At 44.9% G+C, this 21,786-nt stretch overlaps 2 protein-coding genes across 5 annotated transcripts in view; both read left to right on the plus strand.

Moving 5' to 3' along the window:
- TAF15 (TATA-box binding protein associated factor 15) overlaps positions 1 to 7,773 on the plus strand; it is a 34,487-nt gene extending 26,714 nt beyond the window's left edge. For 2 of the 4 annotated variants that reach the window (XM_030536335.1, XM_030536331.1), the window contains exons 8-16: positions 27 to 61; positions 626 to 658; positions 2,434 to 2,543; positions 3,139 to 3,268; positions 5,086 to 5,181; positions 6,548 to 6,632; positions 6,724 to 6,812; positions 6,925 to 7,027; positions 7,394 to 7,773. In XM_030536335.1, the coding sequence (XP_030392195.1) occupies positions 27 to 61; positions 626 to 658; positions 2,434 to 2,543; positions 3,139 to 3,268; positions 5,086 to 5,181; positions 6,548 to 6,632; positions 6,724 to 6,812; positions 6,925 to 7,027; positions 7,394 to 7,433 (721 nt within the window). In that variant the 3' untranslated portion in view covers positions 7,434 to 7,773. The remainder of the gene's footprint in view (positions 1 to 26; positions 62 to 625; positions 659 to 2,433; positions 2,544 to 3,138; positions 3,269 to 5,085; positions 5,182 to 6,547; positions 6,633 to 6,723; positions 6,813 to 6,924; positions 7,028 to 7,393) is intronic. The other 2 variants (XM_030536332.1, XM_030536333.1) reach the window with 2 other exon arrangements.
- Positions 7,774 to 13,531: 5,758 nt separating this feature from the next.
- The window catches only part of MMP28 (matrix metallopeptidase 28), a 60,169-nt gene continuing 51,914 nt past the window's right edge, over positions 13,532 to 21,786 (plus strand). Inside the window, exons 1-2 of the mRNA XM_030537026.1 lie at positions 13,532 to 13,554; positions 19,218 to 19,560. Of these exons, the coding sequence (XP_030392886.1) occupies positions 13,532 to 13,554; positions 19,218 to 19,560 (366 nt within the window). The remainder of the gene's footprint in view (positions 13,555 to 19,217; positions 19,561 to 21,786) is intronic.

The raw sequence follows: 21,786 nt of genomic DNA on the forward strand, positions 1-21,786 counted from the left end.
TCATTTCTTCAATTTTTCCTCTGCAGTGGTGGTGACCGTGGTGGCTTCAAAAATTTTGGTGGTAAGTGCCGAGTATCCAAAATGTTTCAGTGGAAATCCTGTATAAATCTAAACGCCACCAATATCTTATTACTATCCAGTAGAAGCATTCTAGCATTTCTGTTTTGCTGGGGCTCGTGTGTTTGTGTGCTTTAAAAGTCAATCTTTTAACAATAAACTGGATTTCTACTTTGTCAAATTGCATGAAAGAAATTGTGGAGATTTACGACCTTCACCGGATTTTGGGGTTTTTTGTTACAAATACTGCTTGGAAAGGTACTAGTGACAAAATAATTGTGGTAAACTGCTTGGTCATCTGACAACAGCATTTGCGAGATAAACACCAGCATAATGCTAATGTGGCAGATGCCACATACTGCAAGTTAAAAAAACATGTTAACATTCTACAGATGCCTGCTATTGAACATTTTAATCTAAATATTCTCCAGATCTTTGGTTAATGACTTAGATTTTTAGATACATTGCATATGTAGCTTGAGTATTTTCTTGTCTTATTTAACAAGATTTTTAAGAAGGCTTTCCTTGCTAAAGTAGCCTTTCTTTCATCTTTTTACCCATTCTACAGGTCAAAGGGATTATGGACAGAAATCAGATCCTGGTAAGAAAACAAGCAGTGTTTGGATTGCAGCTGTTGATTCTTCATAGCATTTGTAACGTGTGCAAGCACTTTGGAGGATCTTGGCCAATTAGAGAACTGGTCTGAAATCAAGATGACATTCAATAAAGACAAGTGCAAAGTACTACACTTAGGAAGGAAAAATCAAATGCTCGAGTACAAAATGGGGAATAACTGGCTATGTGGTGGTATTGCTAAAAAGGAACTGGGTGTGATCATGGATCACAAATTGAACATGAGTTATCAATATGATGCCATTGTGAAAAAGCCTAAAGGTCATTCTTGAGTATATTAACAGGAGTGCCGAATGTAAGACATGAGAGGTAATTGTCCCGCTTGATTTGGCACTCGTGAGGCTTCAGCTGGAGAACTGTGTCCAGTTCTGGGTGACGCATTTTAGGAAAGATATGGACAAATTGGAAATAATGCAGAGGAGAGCAACAAAAACAATAAAAAGTTTGGGAAATCTGACCTATGAAGAAAGGTTAAAAAAACGAAACGGGGGGAACTGCTAAGTCTTCAAATATGTTAAGGGATGTTATAAAGAGGATAGTAATCAATTGTTGCTCATGTTCACTGAATGTAGGACAAGAAGTAACAGGCTTAATTTGCAGCAAGGGAGATTTTGGTTAGATATTAGAAAAAAACTTTTAACTGTCAGGGTAGTTAGGCTCTAGAATGGGCTTCCAAGGGAGGTTGCGGAATCCTCCTCATTGGAGATTTTTAAGAACAGGTTGGACAAACACCTGTCAGGATGTTCTAGGCTTACTTGGTCCTTCCTCAGCACATGGGGGCTGGACCCGATGAGCTTTCTAGGTCCCTTGCAACCCTGCATTTCTATGATTTTATGTACTTTAAAATGCATGCCTGGAAAGAGGTGGGATGGCTGGGATTTTTGTGTGATTCAAATGTAGTTTAACAAGGTGGGCTCTCTTCTGGGATCGATCAGCTCCGTTAAATAACGGTGCATGTGACTACAAGAACATTCTTTTAATGTTTAAATAACACATTGCTCAGCAAGTAGAAATCAGGTTTTGTCTAGTGAATTCTGTGTTGATTTGAGTCAAGTAGCTGATGATCTTGTTTTCCTTGAAGATAGTTTTTCTGACTTAGATCATTTTGGGCAATGTTCTTTTAATTTTTATACTTGTTTCACCATAGATTCTAAAACCTGAAGGACTTTTCGAAAGATGAATTACTCTTTAAGATTGCTGTTTACTTCTTGCACTCTGTCTTGGATATGAAAGTAGACTAATCTGTTTCACTCCTATTTTTTGTGTCATTTTTCTGATTCTTTTATGCTGATACAGTGCTTTTGTGTCTTCTGTGGTATTTCAGTTAAATTTTATAGGCCCCTTTTTTTATTTAAAATCTGTGCGTTTTGGGCCTACTCTACTTGAATGTCCTAGCTGCAGAGAAAAGTTGTGAATGGCTGCCATGCAGTCAGATATTCAGTGTAACCATTCTGTGGCATACTGCAGCATCCCTACGGCTATCTTCCTGTACTGTACTTCTGAAGCTGTTGCTGTTAGAGCTAACAGCATGACCTCAGACTTTTTCTCAGTTTATTAATATGAGAGCTTCCAATCTGCCAGGTATCCAAGGAGATGTTGCACAACCATAGATGAGTCTAAAATGATGGAGGTTTTCTCTGACCTCAGATGAAGTAGCATTTTCAACTACTGCAGTATGCAACATCTGCTTCTGGCTAATCCATATAAAAACATTTGGTAAAAATAACTTGCTTTCTTTAATAGATACAGAATCTGACAACTCTGATAACAACACCATCTTTGTGCAAGGACTTGGAGAAGGTGTTTCGACAGATCAAGTGGCTGACTATTTCAAGCAAATAGGTATTATAAAGGTGTGTGTGGTGACAGATCATTAGGTTGTGTTGGCTTAGGAAACCTGTAGATCAAATATGTTGGAAGTGTCTTGAATAGCAGCACATTTCCTCCCTTTTATTTCCCAGCAATTGTAGATCTTTTTTTTTATCCTACTGGGTCACAGAAAAAGAAATTGGTGGTACTACCAACTTATTAGCACAGATTTCAGCTGCTGTTTCTCTTTTCTACTCCTAATTCTCTAGTCATTTTCCCTTACCACATGTCCCTATCAGCAGTAAATCTCTAATGCTTCAGTCAGTAATTATGCCTCCATGACCCACTCACTCAGGGCTTTTCTTCCTATCCCCAGAATCCAAATCAGGGCTCTCATTCACTGTACTTGACTTCAGCTAATGTCCAGACAAGGCCTGGGGCCACTTCCTATTAAGGTTCATGCTGTGAGCTGGAGGGCAGTCAGTATTTGTTTCTGTAAGCTAGCCCCAGGAATCTCCTCTGCGAACACTAATTAATTATAACTGCTCTCATTGTTAACTGGCTCAAGCAGTTTTCTCCATTAACTGAATGTTGAGGAAATAACACTTTTTTTTTTCTTCTCTCCCTCCCGCCCCCCAGACTAACAAAAAGACTGGCAAACTTATGATAAATCTATATACAGATAAGGATACAGGCAAACCGAAGGGAGAAGCAACAGTATCTTTTGATGACCCTCCTTCTGCTAAAGCAGCTATTGACTGGTTTGATGGTAAGATTGCCTGTTCTTTTTTTTGTGCATGAAACTTTGTAATCAGTAGACACTGCATATTAATGTCCACATGTGGACCGCATGCTACTTTTTTATTTCAAACAGACTCCTGTTTGTTTTTCTCTGATGTGCTAGTTGACACGAAAACCGTTATTTATGCTGCTGCATGTCAGTTGTCCCTGTATCCAGTTTAGTCAGTGTGAGGATGGGTTTTTCTGATATGATTCAAGACTTCGTATGCAGCCCATTAAAACGAGAATATTGCAGTAAGCAGGAGAATGCAAACTGTTGTGTGGTCTGGGCAGTACCATAGTGTTGGTGGTGGTGCCTAGAAACCCCAGCAAAGGTTAAGAGCTCATTATGGTAGGCACTCTACAAACACAGTGAAAGAAGTCCTGTGCCCTAAAGAACTGACAATCTAGATGGACAAAGAGCAGGCGGGAAAACAGAGGCACAGAACCGTGATCTGCCCAGGGCAACACAACCTGTCAGTGGCAGAACTGGAAATGGAACCCAGGTCTCACGGCTTCCAGTTTTGTTGCCCTGTCCACTAGACCATGCTGCCTCCAAAGGTACTTCAAACCAAATTAAATTAAGCCCTATCGTGATTCCTCTTGTAACATCTTCCTTTCATTTATGTGCCTGTCTTTCCCTCGTGGATATTTTCTTTAACATCTATCTTTGTGAACATAAACTTGGGCACTGCAGTAACCAATGTACATAAATAGTTTGAGCATACAGTGTATGGTGCTAGCTTATTATTCCTTAAATGCTTTATAATAGTGTTAATTGCATCTTACAATTAAAACCACATATTAGCAAAACAAGTCCTTCAAAAGAAGACTTTTTAAAACAGTATTTTGCTCCATAGCTAGAAATTATTTCATGGCCAGTTGAAAGCTTGATCAGAAGCTTTGTACTGTGACCTGAAGCTCTGAAAACTGTCTGTAATGGAGAAGGGGAGCAGATTCTGAAAACATGCTGTTGTCAGTCTTGAAGAGTTCCACTGCAGAAAAAAGGACAGTTATACTGCTTTATGGTAACAGAAGGTTAAACGATGTTAATGCCCATTCTAATGGCTTTGTGTTTCCACTGACACTTGGCATTCATAGACCTAAGCATCAAAGAGGGAGGGATCTGCTCAGGTTTGGCGTTCATATAATGGTAAGCAAAAAGAAATTGACTAGCAAATTGTTTTTATGCCTTATTTTTTGCTCATATATTTCAAATTGATCTTAAGGACATTACTATGGTCACTGTATGAGGCACCTTAACAGCGATAGGCCCCAAAGTGTGCTGTGATAAAACTTTAATTTTCTAATACATGCTGATTGCAACTTGATGATGAACACGTGCATATCTTTTACCCACATGGGGATATATTGGTTCCATACTAATGTTGGTATGGAAACTTGCTGTCTGGTTGGCAGGATCAAGATTCTTACGTATTTAAACTGCCCTACAATAAACTGAACTGATGACAAGCATAGCAGAGAAATGTTACATGCTTGCATCATGTGCCCTTAATTTAAATTAAAACTTGTAGATCATACTTTGATTTAAATAAGCATCTTTGTGATGTGATATATTATATCAAGAATAGACATAAATACAAATATGTACCTCCTTACTGTTTGCCATCTGTGCATTGATGCTATGACTCATATTTTCAAAAGCATTTTGATTTACCAGGATGTGTTTTCTAGTACTACTGGTGTTGAATTTAACAATGCAAGTTACAGTCACTTTGGATCTTGCTGTTAATTATTGAGCTCCTGTTCAATAATTGTTGTTCCTCTTTCTCTGTCCCCCTCTAGGAAAGGAATTCCATGGCAGTGTTATCAAAGTTTCTTTTGCAACCAGGAGGCCTGAATTTCTGAGAGGAGGTGGCGGTGGCGGCGGACGTCGAGGTGGTAGTAAAACTTAGAGGGTCTTTCCTTTTGCATGTTAACTGCTTTAGCTTTTGATTTTTTTGGAGGGGTACCCTCATGGCAGTAATTTGTTAAATAATTAAGTGTGGGCTTTGGGAAGGCATAGTGGAAGAGATTTCTGGCACTTAAGGGGTTAGTAGGGATTGCACCAGCATATGGGAGTTAAGGAAAACTGAATTCTGTAGTCCGTTCTTCTGGACTGGACTATATCTAGTTCTGTACGTTCCCGATGTGGAGATGCTCTCTAGTTCAATGCTCATCCAGGCTTTATAAAGAAATGGTGAAGTAACAACTTTAAGGCTGGGCGTGCATAAGTACACAACACTGCGTTCTCAGCGATTGTCTTAGGATGCATTGTCTGGAGCTTGCAATTTGGGTGCAGGGAGCTGGGCACCCATCTTCCATTCACTTTGACCAGGGATTGGGTGCTCAGCTCCCATAGCCGTCTTTGAAAATCCCAGACTCTTTGCATAGTACAGCCTTATCAAATGACTCTGCAGGATATTGGTCTTACTACATTTACACATTGTGACTGTTGTGAGCAAACACTAGTTTTTAGGCCAAGAAATTTTAGGTGACTGATAAACGGATCATTTTTAAGAACTCCATTTTGTGTACAAGGTCAGGACTCTGATGCCAAAAATAAGATGCCTGTATTGGAAGAATCTTGGTGTATATGGTCTCGGAGAGCATATATTTAGCTTATTCTGTGATTTGATCAGTTCATGTGTGATTGGAGTTGGATGTGTATTAAAATTTCAATGAAACTTCAGTAATGTGTGTGACAGAGTTCAAGCTGATTAACAGCTAATAGATTTATAGTTAAAGTACTGGTAGTGCTGAAAAGGGAATAAATAGAAAATACATGGAGTGGACTTCTCTGGCCACCAGGTGCTGCTCCTGCACAATATTTCCCCTTCTGCATGAGCTGAAATAAGCACATTCATACAGCTGCCCAAATACATCCCCAGGGGGACTAGAGTCCTGTAGTTCAGAGGTTTGACAGATGTTTAAACTCCTATAGGGCATTTGCTATGCCTTTTAAATATTACGTGTTTTCTCTTTTGGCTAATTTAAATTTTAGCATTTCAGAAGAAATTCTGAAATGATCAGTTTGTACATTATACTTTGTTGTCAGGCTGTGATCCTTTTTCCAGAGTTCCTAATTCACTGAAACTATAATCTTAGAAGATGGCTGATTTAAATCAACTAGCTGCTTATTGCTGTACCAAGAAACTGAGTCTGTCACTTGGGGTTTGAAGCCAGTGATAGTCTGCAAATAAATGTCTCATATGTAAATTACAGGAGAACTTACCCTGCTTTTTTCTGGTTATAATTCTATTCACAGGTTCACGAGGTGGATTTGGAAGAGGTGGGGGCTTCCAGGGTAGAAGTGGGGATCCCAAAAATGGTGACTGGATTTGTCCTAACTCGTAAGTGTTGTTTTAGTTGGGTAGCAGTGTTTCAAGAATGTTCAATCAGTTATTGAGAAATCTCAGTCTGAAGCATCTTTCTCTCTTTCAGGAGCTGTGGTAATATGAACTTTGCTCGTAGGAGTTCCTGCAATCAGTGTAATGAACCCAGACCAGAAGATTCACGTCCATCGGGAGGAGGTGTGTAAGAGATCAGCACAAGTGTAATGAATTCCTTCTGACTGTTTTATTTACATTTGTGGTCTTTTAACAACACGTTCTTGAGTTTTTGATTTTGCATTTCTCTCTTTAGACTTTCGTGGGAGAGGCGGTTTTGGAGGTGAAAGAGGATACAGAGGGCGCGGTAGCAGAGGGGGTGACCGAGGTGGTGGCTATGGTGGTAAAATGGGAGGAAGGTGAGCATTATCTTTGCTGCTTTGTCAGTATGTGTGGGATGTAGATTTTAGGAATGTGAGCTTTTCTTTGACTAATAGAACAGGTGGCTGGCTGGAATAGTCCAGGGGAATCATGAATCATGGAGTAACAGTATTAAGCGTGTGTATTTTTCATAGTGTAAGTGTAGATTCCTTTTGCTAAAGGACATGACAACACAGGTCACTAATAATAATTTCTGCTAGCCAGACATCTAGTTATCAGCAGTTGGCACTGCTCAGAGTAGAAGGGGAGCATACAGAAGGGACTTGCACAGGTTGGTGTGGGGGAGGATGGACTTGCACTGTGACTCGCTAGACACTCTTTTTTTTTTTGTTTGTTTGTTTCAGAAATGACTTCAGAAATGACCAGCGCAACAGGCCATACTAGAGACCCTTGTCAATGTTCCATTTGTCTCTTTGACACAGTCAGTAGTGAAATTGCCGGAGTTTTGCCTGCTGCTTTACCCATGGCCGCTTTTGGATGGCGAATACACGAAATTGGGTTTTTATTTTGCTGGGAGGGACTGGGGCAGTTTTTTCTTTTTCTTCGGGTTTTTTTAGCAAGTCCATTGAAATTTCATCTTTAATTTCCAACATTCTTCTGTTTTCACCCCTAAGCTCTTCAACCGGCTATAAGAAGGAACAGAATGAACTGTAAAATATTGCCAAAATCAAAAGTGTTTTGTAATACAACAATAAAAGCTGATTGTTTTATTTGTGAAATCTTACACTACTTTTCCAGTTACTTCATAACTTTTAGCCCCAGCCTTTCCCTCCACATTCCCTATCTTTCTATGGTGCAATCTGTATAACAAATAAGGGTCTTGCTAACAAATGGCATTACACTTTGTCTCTAGCTCCATGAAGTGCCCCGAGAACCGCTTTGGTTTAGTCCCCAGAGAAGCTACTTGCAATCCATATCTTTGGTCCCAGAGAGAGCAGTATAGCTCATTGGTAGCTCCACAACTCCCCTCCTACTTTGCACTTTCCTTCCCTCCTTGCTGAGCAGAAACTCAAGTCAGCCCTCACCTGGGGGTGTCAGCTACTCTTTCTGGAATTCACTGTTGTCATTCTGGGAAACCCAAAGGTGCCAATGTGTTCCCATGCCGTTGGGACTGGATCAAACCAAGGGAATGTTAAGTCAGAAGATGGGACAGGATGGCTCAAAGGAGAAGTAACTAGCTACGTATCACTTCACCTCTGAGTCACTGCTGTTGAAACTCATGCAGTGGTGAACAAAAGTGTAGAGTCAGATATTCCATATCATCTTCCAGGATGAGTTAGGCTCTCAACCCACCTAGTAGTGGGGTAACTCGCATAGTACAAGCCACAGCGGGCACTCCGCAGGGAAGCCAACGTTTGAAGGAGCAAGGAAGACAAAGCCTCCTAAAGGTGATCGCTCCAAATCAAGGCTGAGGTGGATTGGTGGGGTGCTGTGATAGTCTTGCACTACTGCTTTGTGGATAACATCCCCGGTCTTTAGTGCTGTCAATCTTACACCAGCATTGCATTTACTTTCCTAAAATAAAGGTAGGACAGCTGATAGTCTAAGGCCTCCTGCAGGGCAAAATATTATCACTTTGGCTTTGAGGGCTTTGATCCTGATAACTGGATGGGTGGCCTATCTGTAATCGGTTTGCCTTGTTCAATTCTGCATGGACTTGGGAAAAACAACCAAAGGCTTTTAGTTTAGCAAATGCTGACAAATGGCTTGGTGTACATTCTGTGTTTGTAATGTCTAAGAACCTCCCAGTAACAGAGTAGAATATTGACAGGATCAGCTGCCTCATCTTGTAGATCAATTTGGGTATGATGCAGTTCGCTGTGTGAGGATTTTTGAGGCATCAAAAACAGAACTCTTGTCAATTCTGCATGCGCACTAAAGCTACCACAGCTCTTAGATCAAGCATTTGCCTCAAGGTATTTGGCCAAAATTTTGTCACACTTCCCTGTTTAGTGCAGGCTGCTGGCACCTGACGTCCAAAAAGTGGCTGCGTTTCAATGCTGCTGGTTATAGAGTGTTATAAATAGCTTTGAGATTAAAGGAGCCATGTAACGGTAAGGAGCAGAAAAAATTAAAACATCACGTATAGTATCTAGGACTTAATCTTAAACTCAAGATCTAGGACCTGATTCTCCCATGCCTTGTACCATGTGTGTTCACTTCCATCTGTGCAAAGTGGCTGTAACAACTCAAAGCTACCATTCTGACTTGGTGCTTTAACTCCTCTTTGTCACATGTAAATGACCACATGTGGTGGAAGAACATGGAGTTTTGCCAGTGTAGCTGTGTCAGAGGTCACACCCCAACGGACATAACTATGCTGTCAAAAGTTTGTAGACCTGGCCATGGTGTGTCTTGCTATCAAATGAAAATTCAGCATAATACTGGGGCAGTGCTGATGGACTTTAGTCTCCACAGCTTTACTAGAGAAAATAGCTTAACGTGAGCAAAACAAGCATCTTGTAGAATTTGAACCAACCTTAAGTAAAATTCTTTCTGACCTATTCTCAATGGGGTAGGGGGTGGGGGGATGCTATCTATATACTGGAGTCTTTGCAACCACCTAGAAACTTAAAGTAACGTAAGGCCAACAACCATGAGTGCTAAGGGAAGTGAAATCAAGGCATGGTCTAACCGATGCCTTTCAGTGTCCATTTTTAGAGCAGAATGGTTGCTGGGCATTTTCTGTGTCCACAAGGGGTGGTGTCCCTAGCCTCTGTTGCCAAAAGCTGGGAATAGATGACAGGATGGATCACTTGATGTTTAGCTGTTCTGTTCATTCCCTCGGGGGCACCTAGCATTGGCCACTGTTGGCAGACAGGATACTGGGCTAGATGGACCTTTGGTCTGACCCAGTGTGGCTATTATGTTCTACTGTATCTTAACTGCCTCATATAAAATCCTGCATATTCTAAGAAATGACTGCCCAAAAATGTGTGACGTGGAGGAGAAGGTAAAGTAAAACTACTAAATGGGCACTTCCCATTTTCACACCTTTAGGTGTTGTGTATTTCCCCTGAAATACATCAAGACTGGAGCCTGTTAGCACCAATCTGCTTTGGTGTTCCTGTACAGGCTGTTGCCCTGTTAGTCAAAGAGAAGTTTGCTGTATGGCTCGTCGATTTCCTTTTTTGGTTTAGGCCTTAAGTATGCAACACCATTGAGCTAGGCAGTCGCTGTTGTAAATTCCTATGCTAATATGATTGCAGTCTTGCTCCAGCATATGTGCTAACCTAATCCACCCCCTTCAAAAAAATACCCTGAACCAACTGAGGTTTCCTAGTTTGTAAATTTCCTTGGGTTTGACTGGCTAGAGCCAGTCCAAAATAACCAGGCAGAGTTGTGTATTACCTACAGAGCTCCATAGCTGTGCATTGTGCTTTTGCCTTCCTAAGAGCTGTAATCCTGGTCCCAGAGAGCTTACCATCTCAAGCCCCTGGGCTCTGCGTGGATCCACCTGCACGATTCTCCATGCAGGACTGGGGCCTAAAATGAGCAAGTGCTGATGAGCGGCTGGGTTAGTGAGAGGATAACATAATTATAAAGTCATGTGGAAGGTGAATTCACATACCTAGAGATTGGGCAGAAGCTTGTCATGTCAAATGAAAACCTCTTTGGTATAGAATGGCTTGAATCAAGTCAAATACACCACCAGCAAGTATAAAACTTAAATCTTCCTCTCCTTCACACTGAGCGATGGCTCACCTGGCTAGGCAGTGCTGTTTGCCCCTTGGGCTAGTTGAGGGGCAAGCAGCACATCTGGCCAAAGGGGAGCAATGGGAAGGAAGATGGAAAATCAGGGCTGACCAAGATGATGGAGGAAGATTGATCTCTGCACCAGCACCTCCCTGCTCAGGTAAAGTGCTGCCTTGAAAGAACCAAAGGAAGGACAGGGAGGTGGCACAAAGGGCCTTGGTCACTTAAGAGGGGAAACTGAACAGGGTTAGTTCTTTGGGCATAAAAACAATTCCAAATTGCGTCAGTGTATCTTAATAGCTCCCCTTCCCCGCCCCACCTTTGGAGATTTAAAACCACTTCTACCTGCCTGTTTCATTTCAAATCAGGTGCAGTCCCAATAGCTCCCACTGAGACCTAAGCAGCTTCCAACCCATGGGCTTTGCCTTAGTTAAGAACATAGGTGCTGCCAAATGCCCTGATGCTTTGTATGCAGGATGATAAATCTTAATGCTGCCTTGGGTGCCTGAAGTCCATCTGACTTACTAAGCAGGTAAATGACCAATTAAACTGGCCTAGCCAACCACTGGAGCTGAGCCCCTCTTGATTCTTCCCACTCTTGCAATGAAAACATCATGTCACTTGGGTTTAGTGTTGTCGGCTGCACCACTAATTTTGTTACCAATGTTTTGCACCTTTCTCAGGAAATGAAGTACGCTTTTTGCCAAAGGCTTTGTCTGGTGAGAAACTTGCCTGCCAGCCAGCTAGGGAAGGGTAGCATTATCCCTAATGACAGATCCACTCTCTTAACTGGTTCTTGCTTAGATACAGCATTAAATAGAAGGGCATGCTCATTTTTTGTTGTGGTGGGTTTTGGGAACTTGTAACCAGTGGAAGCCCAGATAAAAAGTTTAAGTATGTCGGCACCTTACTCTGCTCCTACCAGGTCTGTCAGCGGATACTGGATGAAGATCAGTGGAACAAGATTTAATGAGGCAGGAATTGGCATCTGGTTGTCAAGCTAAAAGGAAAATGAAAAGCTGGTAGTTACCAAGGAGCTGTGTCCAGACTTGTGCTTTGCAGACAAGGTAATGACTGCTGCTGACTCTTTGTATTCCAATTAAGCGGGTTACTGCTCTTTTAAACTATAGTGTCTTGCACCTAGGCTAGAAAACTGCCTGCATTTACTCCCAGAATTACAGAGCAGTTACAAGTCTAAGTCAGTGCAACTTCTAAAGGGTTCAGCGTAGGGTTTGTGGTTTTGTATGGACTTATGTAAAGCAAAATCAGATGCTTTTATAATACTCTGTCCTCCTATAGCCATTTTCATCAGTAGACCTCAAAGCAACTTTACAAAGGAGATTAGTGTATTATCCCCATTTTACAGCTGAGAAAACGGACTTACCGAGACAAGAGGAGAAGTGACTTGGCCAAAGTTACCCAGCAAGTCAATGGCTGAGCCAGGAACAGAGCACAGGTCTCCCCAGTTCTAGTTGGATGTGCTGTCCATTAGGCCACCCTGCTGTAAGATGGAAAGCACTCTGTCCTGACAAGTTTATAATTAATGCAGCCAAATGGAGAAACAGGCCAACAGCTGGGAAAGATTGACCAAATAAATGGGTTTGAGGGCTGCGGGGCAAGGATTACTATTCTCCTGCCCCCCAATCCTTACATATACAGCACCTAACACAATAGATATAAACCCTTTGCCATTCTTTAAAAAGCTAGTGGGGGTGTGGTTTCAGAATGCCTTGTTATGAAACAGTGACAGTTTATTTATAAAAATGCATCTGGCGCTTGCCAGGAGGAATAACAAGTTTATAAAATAACTACATACCGCAGAGAAATGCCAGCACAGAAAGCGGGAGTGCAGTCATTGCAGAACTTGTAATGCCACAAAAATAGCTAAGAATTCAGCATAAGGCCAAACCATTTCAGTGCTGTCTATATAAGGGGCCAGTCGCACACCATCCCAGCACCTCTTGTACTGTTATGATTTCACTGGGTGAAATCCTGGACTCACTGAAGTTAATGACAAAACTCTTTTGACTCCAGTGTAGCTAGGACTGCATCCATTAAAACAGGGGTTCTCAAACTGGGGGTTGGGACCCCTCAGGAGGTTGTGAGGTTATTACATAGGGAATCACCAGCTGTCAGCCTCCATCCCAAACCCCGCTTTGTCTCCAGCATCTATAATGGGTTAAATTATATTAAAAAGTGTGTTTAATTTATGGGGGGGGGGTCGCACTCACAGGCTTGCTATGTGAAAGGGGTCACCAGTACAAAAGTTTGAGAATCCTTGCATTAGAAACACCTAGATTAGACAAGACACAGGTATCTATTAAGTTTCCACCAGCAGATGGCATCTGCTCCTGCTCTAATTCTAGTTCCCTCAGTTTCCTTATACAAGCTTGGCAGTAACACAACTGTCCAAATTCACTCTAGGATGTGAGGGGCTTTTTTGTTTTTTCTTCACAAAACAACTCATCGGTTTTTAGTTCTGATGGTCAGTAATTCAAATGGGGCCCTGACCCTGCAAAGAGGTTGTGTGCCTGCTTAACTGTAGGCCCGCTGACAAGTCCCTTTGGCTCCAATGAAGAATCACGGCGCATAAAGTGAAGCCTGTGTATAAACCCTTTCAGGATTGGGGGCCTAAGCTTGCGATGTGTTCTACTTGTCTTTACGCACACAGAACTCAAATAGCTTTAATTTAAAAATAGTCTTCTGGAAACTGGGTGGTTCAGGAAGATACACAGCCTTTCCCACTCCGCTTGATGGTTCAAATCGAGCTGTGTCAGTAATACCCAATGGCGACAACACTGAGTTATGGGTAAGGCCCCTCGTTTTTGTGTTACCAATTTTTACCTCGAGTTTACAAACCTGCTATTCGGTCGTACTGGTTGCCCCCTGAATGTTGGCCACTCACGTACATGAAAATATTGCTCACGTTAAGGAAATCCAATCCATGACATTAGGTAGGTGTGTGTCTGTTAGTAAATTAGTCGAAGGGCAAATGTGAGGTGGTCTGTTTCAAGTAAGGCACGGTAGTGGAAGATACGCACGTATGCAGGTGAGTACTTGAGTGTTAAAAACAGACACGCGGTCACTCCCCAGAGCCGGCTCCCCGCTGTGGAGGGAGAGATGGCGGCTCAGTAACGGAAGAGGCGGAGGAGGTAGCCTGTGGAGATGACGCCTTCGCCTCCTCCGGCTTTTCTGCCTCTGGGCCCACTTTTCTCTATTTATTGTTGTTTTTCTTCTGTCTTCCAAGCCCCCAGTGTTAATCCTGATATTTATCCTGAGAATTGTGTAGTTAATTTTGGCCTTTTAAAAATTTTTATTATCATAAACACTGATAAATTCCTGGGAAATTTTAAGCAAAAAACCCACCTGAAAATTGAAGGGCCTTGCCTCTGGGAAATGAGCTGGGGGTTCTCAGTCCAGTTCCTAATAGGGAGGCAGAGTTGTCTAGTGGATAAAGCATTGGACTGGGACTCAGGAGTCTTGGCTTATATTCTACTCCTGGCTCTGCCACTGACCTGCTGGGTGGCCTTGGGCAAGTTACTTCCCTGCTCTCTGCCTCAGTTTCTCCATCTGCAAAATGGAGATAATGAGGCTGACCTCTTCTGCAAACGGCTTCAAAATCGACTGATGAAAAGCTCTAGCTCAGAGCTAGGTGGGGGTGATCTGATAAAACCCAACCCCCATCACCTCCCATCCTAATTTGATAGCTCAGCTCAGTGATCAAGGACCAAATACTATTCTATATACCTCCATCACCACCAGGGCACCTTCCAGGCAGGCATTAAGTGACGTGACAAACCTCTCTCATGCGTGGTTTGTTCTCTCGCATGTCTTCCCCCCCACCATGGGAGGACTTGTGCACATAGTGGAGGGGTTTCGGTTTTGGGTTGGTTTTAAAAGGGCACGTGCGGCTCTGTATATGTGTCAGTGAAAGCAGCTCAGAGGAGCGTGCCTGGCGCTTGGGATGGATGGTCCTTATTTCCAGTCTAGGACAGACCCCTGAGAAAGCTCTGTCTTCTGCACAGACCAGATTTCCCCACTCTTCTTATGCCTTATGCCTACTACTTATCCCTCCAGTTCAGGAGTGAGGCGTATTTATGGGGCGGCATGGGAGAAATTAAGACTTCCACTGCCTGTGGAGCTTTGCACAGTAGATTTCAGTCTGTCAAAACAACACCTTCCACTTGATATTTTCTTACACTGCATTAAATTTGGCATACATTTAACCCTTCCTATTGCTAAACTGCTGTTAGCCGTTCTATTGGTGGATGGGAGAAAGGCCAACTTTGAAAAGCTTGGAGGAGCTACTTTTCATATAATTTTTCTTAGGTGCCTGAGACCGATGGAAAAAACGTTATTGCAATGCAATGGGAAGTTATGTATCTAATCCCTGTGCATCAATTCCGGCAGCCAGAAGGCACGGCAAAGAGTAATTCTTGTTGTTTTGTTATCGAGATAACAAACAGAGGCCATTCAGGGAGACTGGAATGTTTGGCCAACAGTGATTCATAATGTTGGTTTATAAACTTTTCCTGAACTCACCTCCACCGGAAACAGACAACGATTTATTTGCTGCTCAGCATCGCTAAACTGCTGCTCCATCACACACCCTATAGTTTCATAAACCTTCATGGCTGCAGAGCTGCTGCAGCAACGTATTTTACCCTCCATTATATTTTTAGGCTACAATTACAATGCTAGAGGCCGTGGTTCAGACTAAGCATTGGGATGTGAGTCACCTTAGAATCAGAGCTTCAAATCCTGGAAGTCCCATCACTTGTTGGGGGGAGAAGAAGAGAATTTGAATTCCCTGCAGTTAAGATCTTACAGAAACAAGGCCCTGTATGGATGTTCAAGAAGCCGTGGTGCTGTTGTACCGCTGTCTGTAGCCAAACTTCCCCTCCCAGTGCTGCTGTATAGTGTGTTGTTTGCCTAGCTGCTGTTCCAAGAGGTGGCTGCATTTCCATTCTAGGTTAAATGATTCCTGGGTGTAAGTAATTTGCAATATTCTTTGGGATCGTGTATGATGAAAACTGTTTGAAGCTTTGAACCCGAGTCTCTAAGTTTAGGGGAGAAGTTCAAATTCCTGGATGTAAACTCCCACCCTGCATTGCAGTTCTGAGTTTGATCCTTTAGGGCAGGTTCAGCTTTGTCCAAATTCTTGAAAGAACAATCGCTCTCCCAGGAGCAGCTGAACTCACATTTCTGTTTTTAGGGGCCAAAATCTCTTGAGCAGCAGCTTTTCAGACCTGGGCTTTCTAGAGTCCAGACTAGAACGTGGGCCCCTGACTCAGCCTTGAGCTCAAGGCTGGCTCCTTGACCCAGCTCCGGCATGGGTCAGACACCAGCTTCCTCAAAATCACAAAAAGGAAACCCAGGAAATTCAGTTAGAAGGTTCAAACATTTATTGAGTCATTAGGGGGCCCTGGTGCAGGTGCTTTTCCAGACACCTCTGTGCAGTGGGGTAATGTGAGGATGGAGTTTCCTGCTTTGTTTGGATCTAAGCCAGTCACTTTCCCGTAGTTTTATTCTCAAGCAAAACAGCAGATGGACAGTTACTTCCTTGAGCTGTCTCAAACATGCACGTGCAGGCAGACTTTCTTCTTGCTGCTCCAGCCCCCTGCCTTCACTAGCAGGACCAAGTACTGATTTTGCCCCAGATTCCTAAGTGGCCCCCTCGAGGATTGAACTCACAACCCTGGGTTTAGGAGGCCGATGCTCAAACCACTGAGCTATCCCTCCCCCAGGGCTTGTGCCTTAGACCTGCTCTGAGGAACATTCGGATCTTGTATCTGCTTGGCTGTACTTGGGGAGAGGGGTTGCTCAGTGGTTTGAGCATTGGCCTGCTAAACCCAAGGTTGTGAGTTCAATCCTTAAGGGGGGCATTTAGGGATCTGGGGCAAAAATCTGTCTGGGGATTAGCTCTGCTTTGAGCAGGGGGTTGGACTAGATACCTCCCTGAGGTCCCTTCCAAACCTGATGTTCTGTGATTCTAAACTAGCACCAAATATTCCCATTGTACACCCACATCTCAGCCCTTGTGTCTGATGATATCACCCCTCTAGGCTCATTGCCACAGTATCTGTGCATCTACCCGAATTCCAGCCTCAACACTCCCTTCATTTCCTGTCTTTGGGCCAGATATCACTCAGCCTCTTCTGGCTGGAAAAACATCCCTATGTCCCACAGCACGTGGGTCTCCCCTTTCTCTTCCTTTAAATCACTTCTGTGGCCTGCAAGTCTGCAGTCTGTATGACAGATAAACATCAGATGAGGCGCACTGGGAGAATCAGAGGCTGGCTATTGTTTACAACTGGGATAGGCATTGATGTGGCCATTATCAACCGGTGCTACTGTGGCATCAGCCCTCGGTGGCCCAACACTCTGAATCCTCCTGAGGCAGACTGATTAAACTGAGCTAGATGTCTGTGTATTCTCCATCCACCTGAGATTTCTAGGAGCTGCAGCTGGGCAGAATGCTTGGGAAGAGAGCCCACCAGCTGCAGGGAGGGACGGGTAGATGGGAGCAGGACAGGTTCAGAGGGAGTCATCGAGGAGAGGTCTAGAGAAGGGGGAAAAGGAAGAAATTCAAGTGAGTCAGTACATCCACACTGCAGCTGGGCACAGGGGGCCGAATGAGTAAACCGCTCCCAGGACAGACCTGGGGTTTCAACCCCGGGGTGGTTAGCCCCTCTGTGGTTAGCTGTTGCTACACTGTGATTTTTAGCACGCTGGCTCAATCAGACCTAATGCTGGTATGTCTCCCCAAGGGGGAAGTGACACCCTCAGCTGCAGTGTAGACATACCCTGAATTGCAAAAGACACACAGAGTCAGACTTTTGATCAAGGCTTCTTAACCCCTGTCGCTGTTGTTCCCGGGTTACTAGCCCAGGGTGGATAAAAGCTGGGTGAAGTCGTGAAGGCAGGTTCGGAATTCCTTGAGATGAAGGATGGTCTCATGGGTAAGGAACTCAATGGACTACACTCAATTCTCAGCTCTGACCTCCTTGGACTGGCCATTTAAAAAAAAAAAAAATCTCCCGGTGCCTCAGTTTCCCCACCTGTAAAAGGGGCTGATAAAACTTCCTCTTCCTCTTCATACTGTAAACTCATCAGGATTGTCTCCTACTATATGTGTGTGCAGCAAAGGGGGCTCAAATTCAGAGATTCTAGCTGCTGTAGTAATAAAAACACATAAACAATAATGTAAGGCTGGAGTGTGGTGCGAATTCTGGTGGCTTGCTGCTAACTCTCTGCAGTGCCCCCAGGTGTGGAGGGGCCAGGATTGGGCTGGTCTTATGTAACGTCTTCATTAATAAGATGGAAGGGGTTGGAGCCAAGCCTGGCTTAAATGAACACATTTGCAGCCGAGATACTAAAGCCCACGGCTGTCTGCTGTGCCGTGGCAGGGCTCTGTGTCACCAGAGTAGAGTGAGGCCGCATTTTTAGCCAAAGCTTTTTGCAGATTCACCTGTCCCACAGTGTGTTGTGAATTTGTGTCCACGGTGCCCGATTGTTTTGGGAGCCGCCTCCCCTGAATCTTTAAAATAAATAAATGAGGAACAGAAAAGAAAACTCCTTAAGGGGGTGATTTTTGCCATTCAAAATGACCTGCTGTTTCAAAATTTCCTTTAATTTTGTGAAAGGATCACGATCAAAAGTCACCAGAAACAGCCCAGTTGATCTCAAACAAAATGTTTCAACTTTTTGATTCAAAAATATCCCCGCTTGGGTTTGACTCCAAACCATTGTTCTCAGCCCATCACATCTCCATTGCTCCCCCAGAGACCAGGCGGGTGAGGTAATATCTTTGATTGGACTTGGGGCGAGACAGGGACAAACTTGCCAGCGTACACTGTAGGGTGACCAGATGTCCTGATTTTACAGAGACAGTCCTGATTTTGGGGTCTTTTCCTTATATAGGCTCCTATTCCCCCCCACACCCCATCCCGATTTTTCACACTTGCTGTCTGGTCATCCTAGTATACTGAGCTCTTCTTCGGGTCTAGAAAAGACTGGGAATCTGGGTTGGCCGAACTAACCGGCTGCTTGAGGGCAAGTCCTTTACAGAGGAGCTGGGTGCATTGGCCAGTGGGGGCCATGTGGGGCCCTGCCACTTTCCAAAGGGTGCATCTCATCCCCTTCAGTCCATCCGAGCTCAGCAGGGCCGCGCCTGCCCGGAGCTAACTACTGTGGTAGCCCTGAGGAGCCCCCGGGGCACAGGGCTGCCAGGACAGGTCCTTAGTGAGGTGGCATCTTGGGGCACCCACAGCACAGTGACGGGTTTATGGGGCGCGGCGGCTGAAGCCAGAGGGGAACTTGGCCAAAGTTTGTTTGTGGGGTCACCGATGAGGGTGACCAGATGTCCCAGTTTTACAGAGACAGTCCAGCTAGTCGGGGCTTTGTCTTATACAGGCGCCTCTCGCCCCCCACTCCCTGTCCTGATTTTTCACACTTGCTGTCTGGTCGCAGACCCAGCACCATCGTGGCCAGCGGAGGTTCCCAGCTGTTCCCCGCACGCTGCTGCTGCTGCTGCTGCTGCTGGAGCTGCCGGAGCCCCGGCGGGCGCTGGGCGCCGGGCCGGGACCAGCCCCAGCCCCAGGGGGCGGCGAACCGAGCCCCGCCCCGCCCGGGCAGCGAGCCTCCGCCCGGCGTGCCGAGCCCTGCCCCAGCCGGCGAGCCGGGCGAGGCGCCAGAGCGGCCGGCGCAGCGCACGGGGATGGAGGCGGCTGCGGCTCTGGCAGCCCTGGCCCTGGGGGTCCTGCTGCTGGCGCGGCCCGGCCCGGGGGCCAGCGTGGGGCGGGGGGCCGCCAAGGTGAGGGGCGCGGGGGGGCTCTGGGGTGCGTGGGGCTGGGGGCATCCCGGGGGGCAAGGGGATCCCGGGGGGCTGTGGGGAGAGGGGCCAGAGGACTGGGGGCATCCCAGTGGGATGGGGGCGTACCGGGGGGCTCGGGAGGGGCCAGAGGGCTGTGGGGATCCCGGGGGGCTGTGAGGAGGGGCTAGAGAGCTGGGGGCATCCCGGGGGGCTGTGGGGATCCCGGGGGGCTGGGGAGGGGCCAAAGGGATCTGGGGGGCTGTGGGCATCCTGGGGGGAAAGGGGTGGGACCAGAGGGCTCTGGGGGGCATGGGGAGGGGCCAGAGGCATCTGGGGGGCTGTGGGGATCCTGCGGAGCCATGGGGAGGGGCCAGAGGCATCTGGGGGGCTGTGGGGATCCTGGGGAGCCATGGGGAGGGGGCAGAGGGATCTGGGGGGCTGTGGGGATCCTGGGGAGCCATGGGGAGTCATGGGGATATCCTGCTGTCAAAATTGGGCTACTTGAGAGACAAACTGAAACTGGCTCGAAGCAAATCGGGGAATTCCTTTATCTGGGTCCATTTGCAATTGTGTTTGGGTTTAAGTTTATTTTTTGTCTTTATGTCACTGAGTGTGTCCTTGCCTGGTCATTGTGGAGAATTTAGGTGTCAGATTTTGGCACAAAACAGAGAGAGCCTTCAGGGATTTGAGGTTCTTCACGTTTGGGCTCTGATTCAGCGAAGATTGACACAGATGCTTAATTTTTAAAACCGTGGGTAGCCCTATTGGATTAACTGGGGTTGCTCATGGGTTTAAAATTAAGCATCTTCTTAAAGTTAGGCACGTGCATACAATCATGCAGGATCCTGGTTTTAATGTATAACCTACAAGATCAGGGAAAAGCTCCTGCCCCCGGGGGTGATTATCAGCATTGCCAACCCCCAACTGCTCCAGAACCATGAGTCCAGCTCCTAGAACTTTGAGACTGGCATAAAAGCATGAGATTTTTTTTTAAAGGAATTATTTTTATTCCCATCTGGGTTTTGAGCTTGTGTGTGTGTGTCACATTTTTAAGCACCTCTCCTCAGTCCTGAAGGTTAGAAAACAGAAAGGATGGGCCAGTGTTTAGGGCCTGGGACTTGGGAATCCTATGTTCAAATCCCTGCTCTGCTACTGACTTCCTATGTGGCCTTGGGCACGTAGTCTGTCTCAGTTCTGCATCTGTAAAATGAGGACAATAGCACTGCGTCACAGCGGGTTGGAAGGATGAATACATTAGAGTGTGACATGCTCAGATACCACAGTCCTGCAGGCCACGTAAGTACCTCCAACATTTATTTTTGTTTCTACATGAAAGCGGAGAGGAGTGCTCTGAGATCTGCTGATGAATGTGTTATCTAAGAGCGTGGTGGTGGTGGTGGTGTTAATAATAATAATCCTCAGTTAATCACATGACTCCAGAAGCTGAGGCTTTAAGAAAAAACATCTAATCTGGCCAGATTTGCCATTAAAACCACAGGAGTTGGTAACACTGGACTATATAAACTAGGCGCGCAAGTTTGTGTGCAAATTGTTAATCGCTTTATTTCCTGGCTTGGCCTTTGTTTTAATTTGTGTCAGTAGTGACTGCAATGACAATAAAAAATAAAGTTGAAAAGCTACATCTGAAATATCTGAATGTTGAACCATTATTATCCCCTGTATGCACATGGAGAAAAGGAGGGTGTGGATTCAGATCGGATTCGAATTTGGGAGAGTTCGGTCCCCGTCCCATGCCAATATTTAGCTGATTCAGGAACGCTCTTTGCCAATTCTCCTTGCAGTCAGCGGGACTTTCTTAAAACCGTGGTATGTGTGCTTTGGTCCTATTGGCATCAATTAAAGTTAATCACATGCTTAAAGTTAAGCACATGTGGAAGTGTTTTTCGTAATCTGGCTCTCTATGAACAATGCAATAAAGGACAAAATCCCTGAAGCTTGAGGAAGGAAACACCATTGGAAATAGACAGAAAGATGGTTTAGAAAAGAAAGACAGAGAAAAGGTTGGCGGAGAAGTGAGAGGGAATGTAAGGCACAGCTGAAACCTTCTCACTGAGGAATTTTTTATACCTCCTCCCCCAATATCGCTGTGGTGTCTGGCTCCCATTTCTTTCCCCCTTCATGTGCGCAGACTTGAGCACAAATTGAATGTACTTCCCGAGGTGTGTTTATATGGGCTGAGAAATCCTCCAAAATATTCCTAAATCT

Source organism: Gopherus evgoodei, chromosome 17 (genome assembly GCF_007399415.2).
Source record: "Gopherus evgoodei ecotype Sinaloan lineage chromosome 17, rGopEvg1_v1.p, whole genome shotgun sequence".
Taxonomy (NCBI): Eukaryota; Metazoa; Chordata; order Testudines; family Testudinidae; genus Gopherus; species Gopherus evgoodei.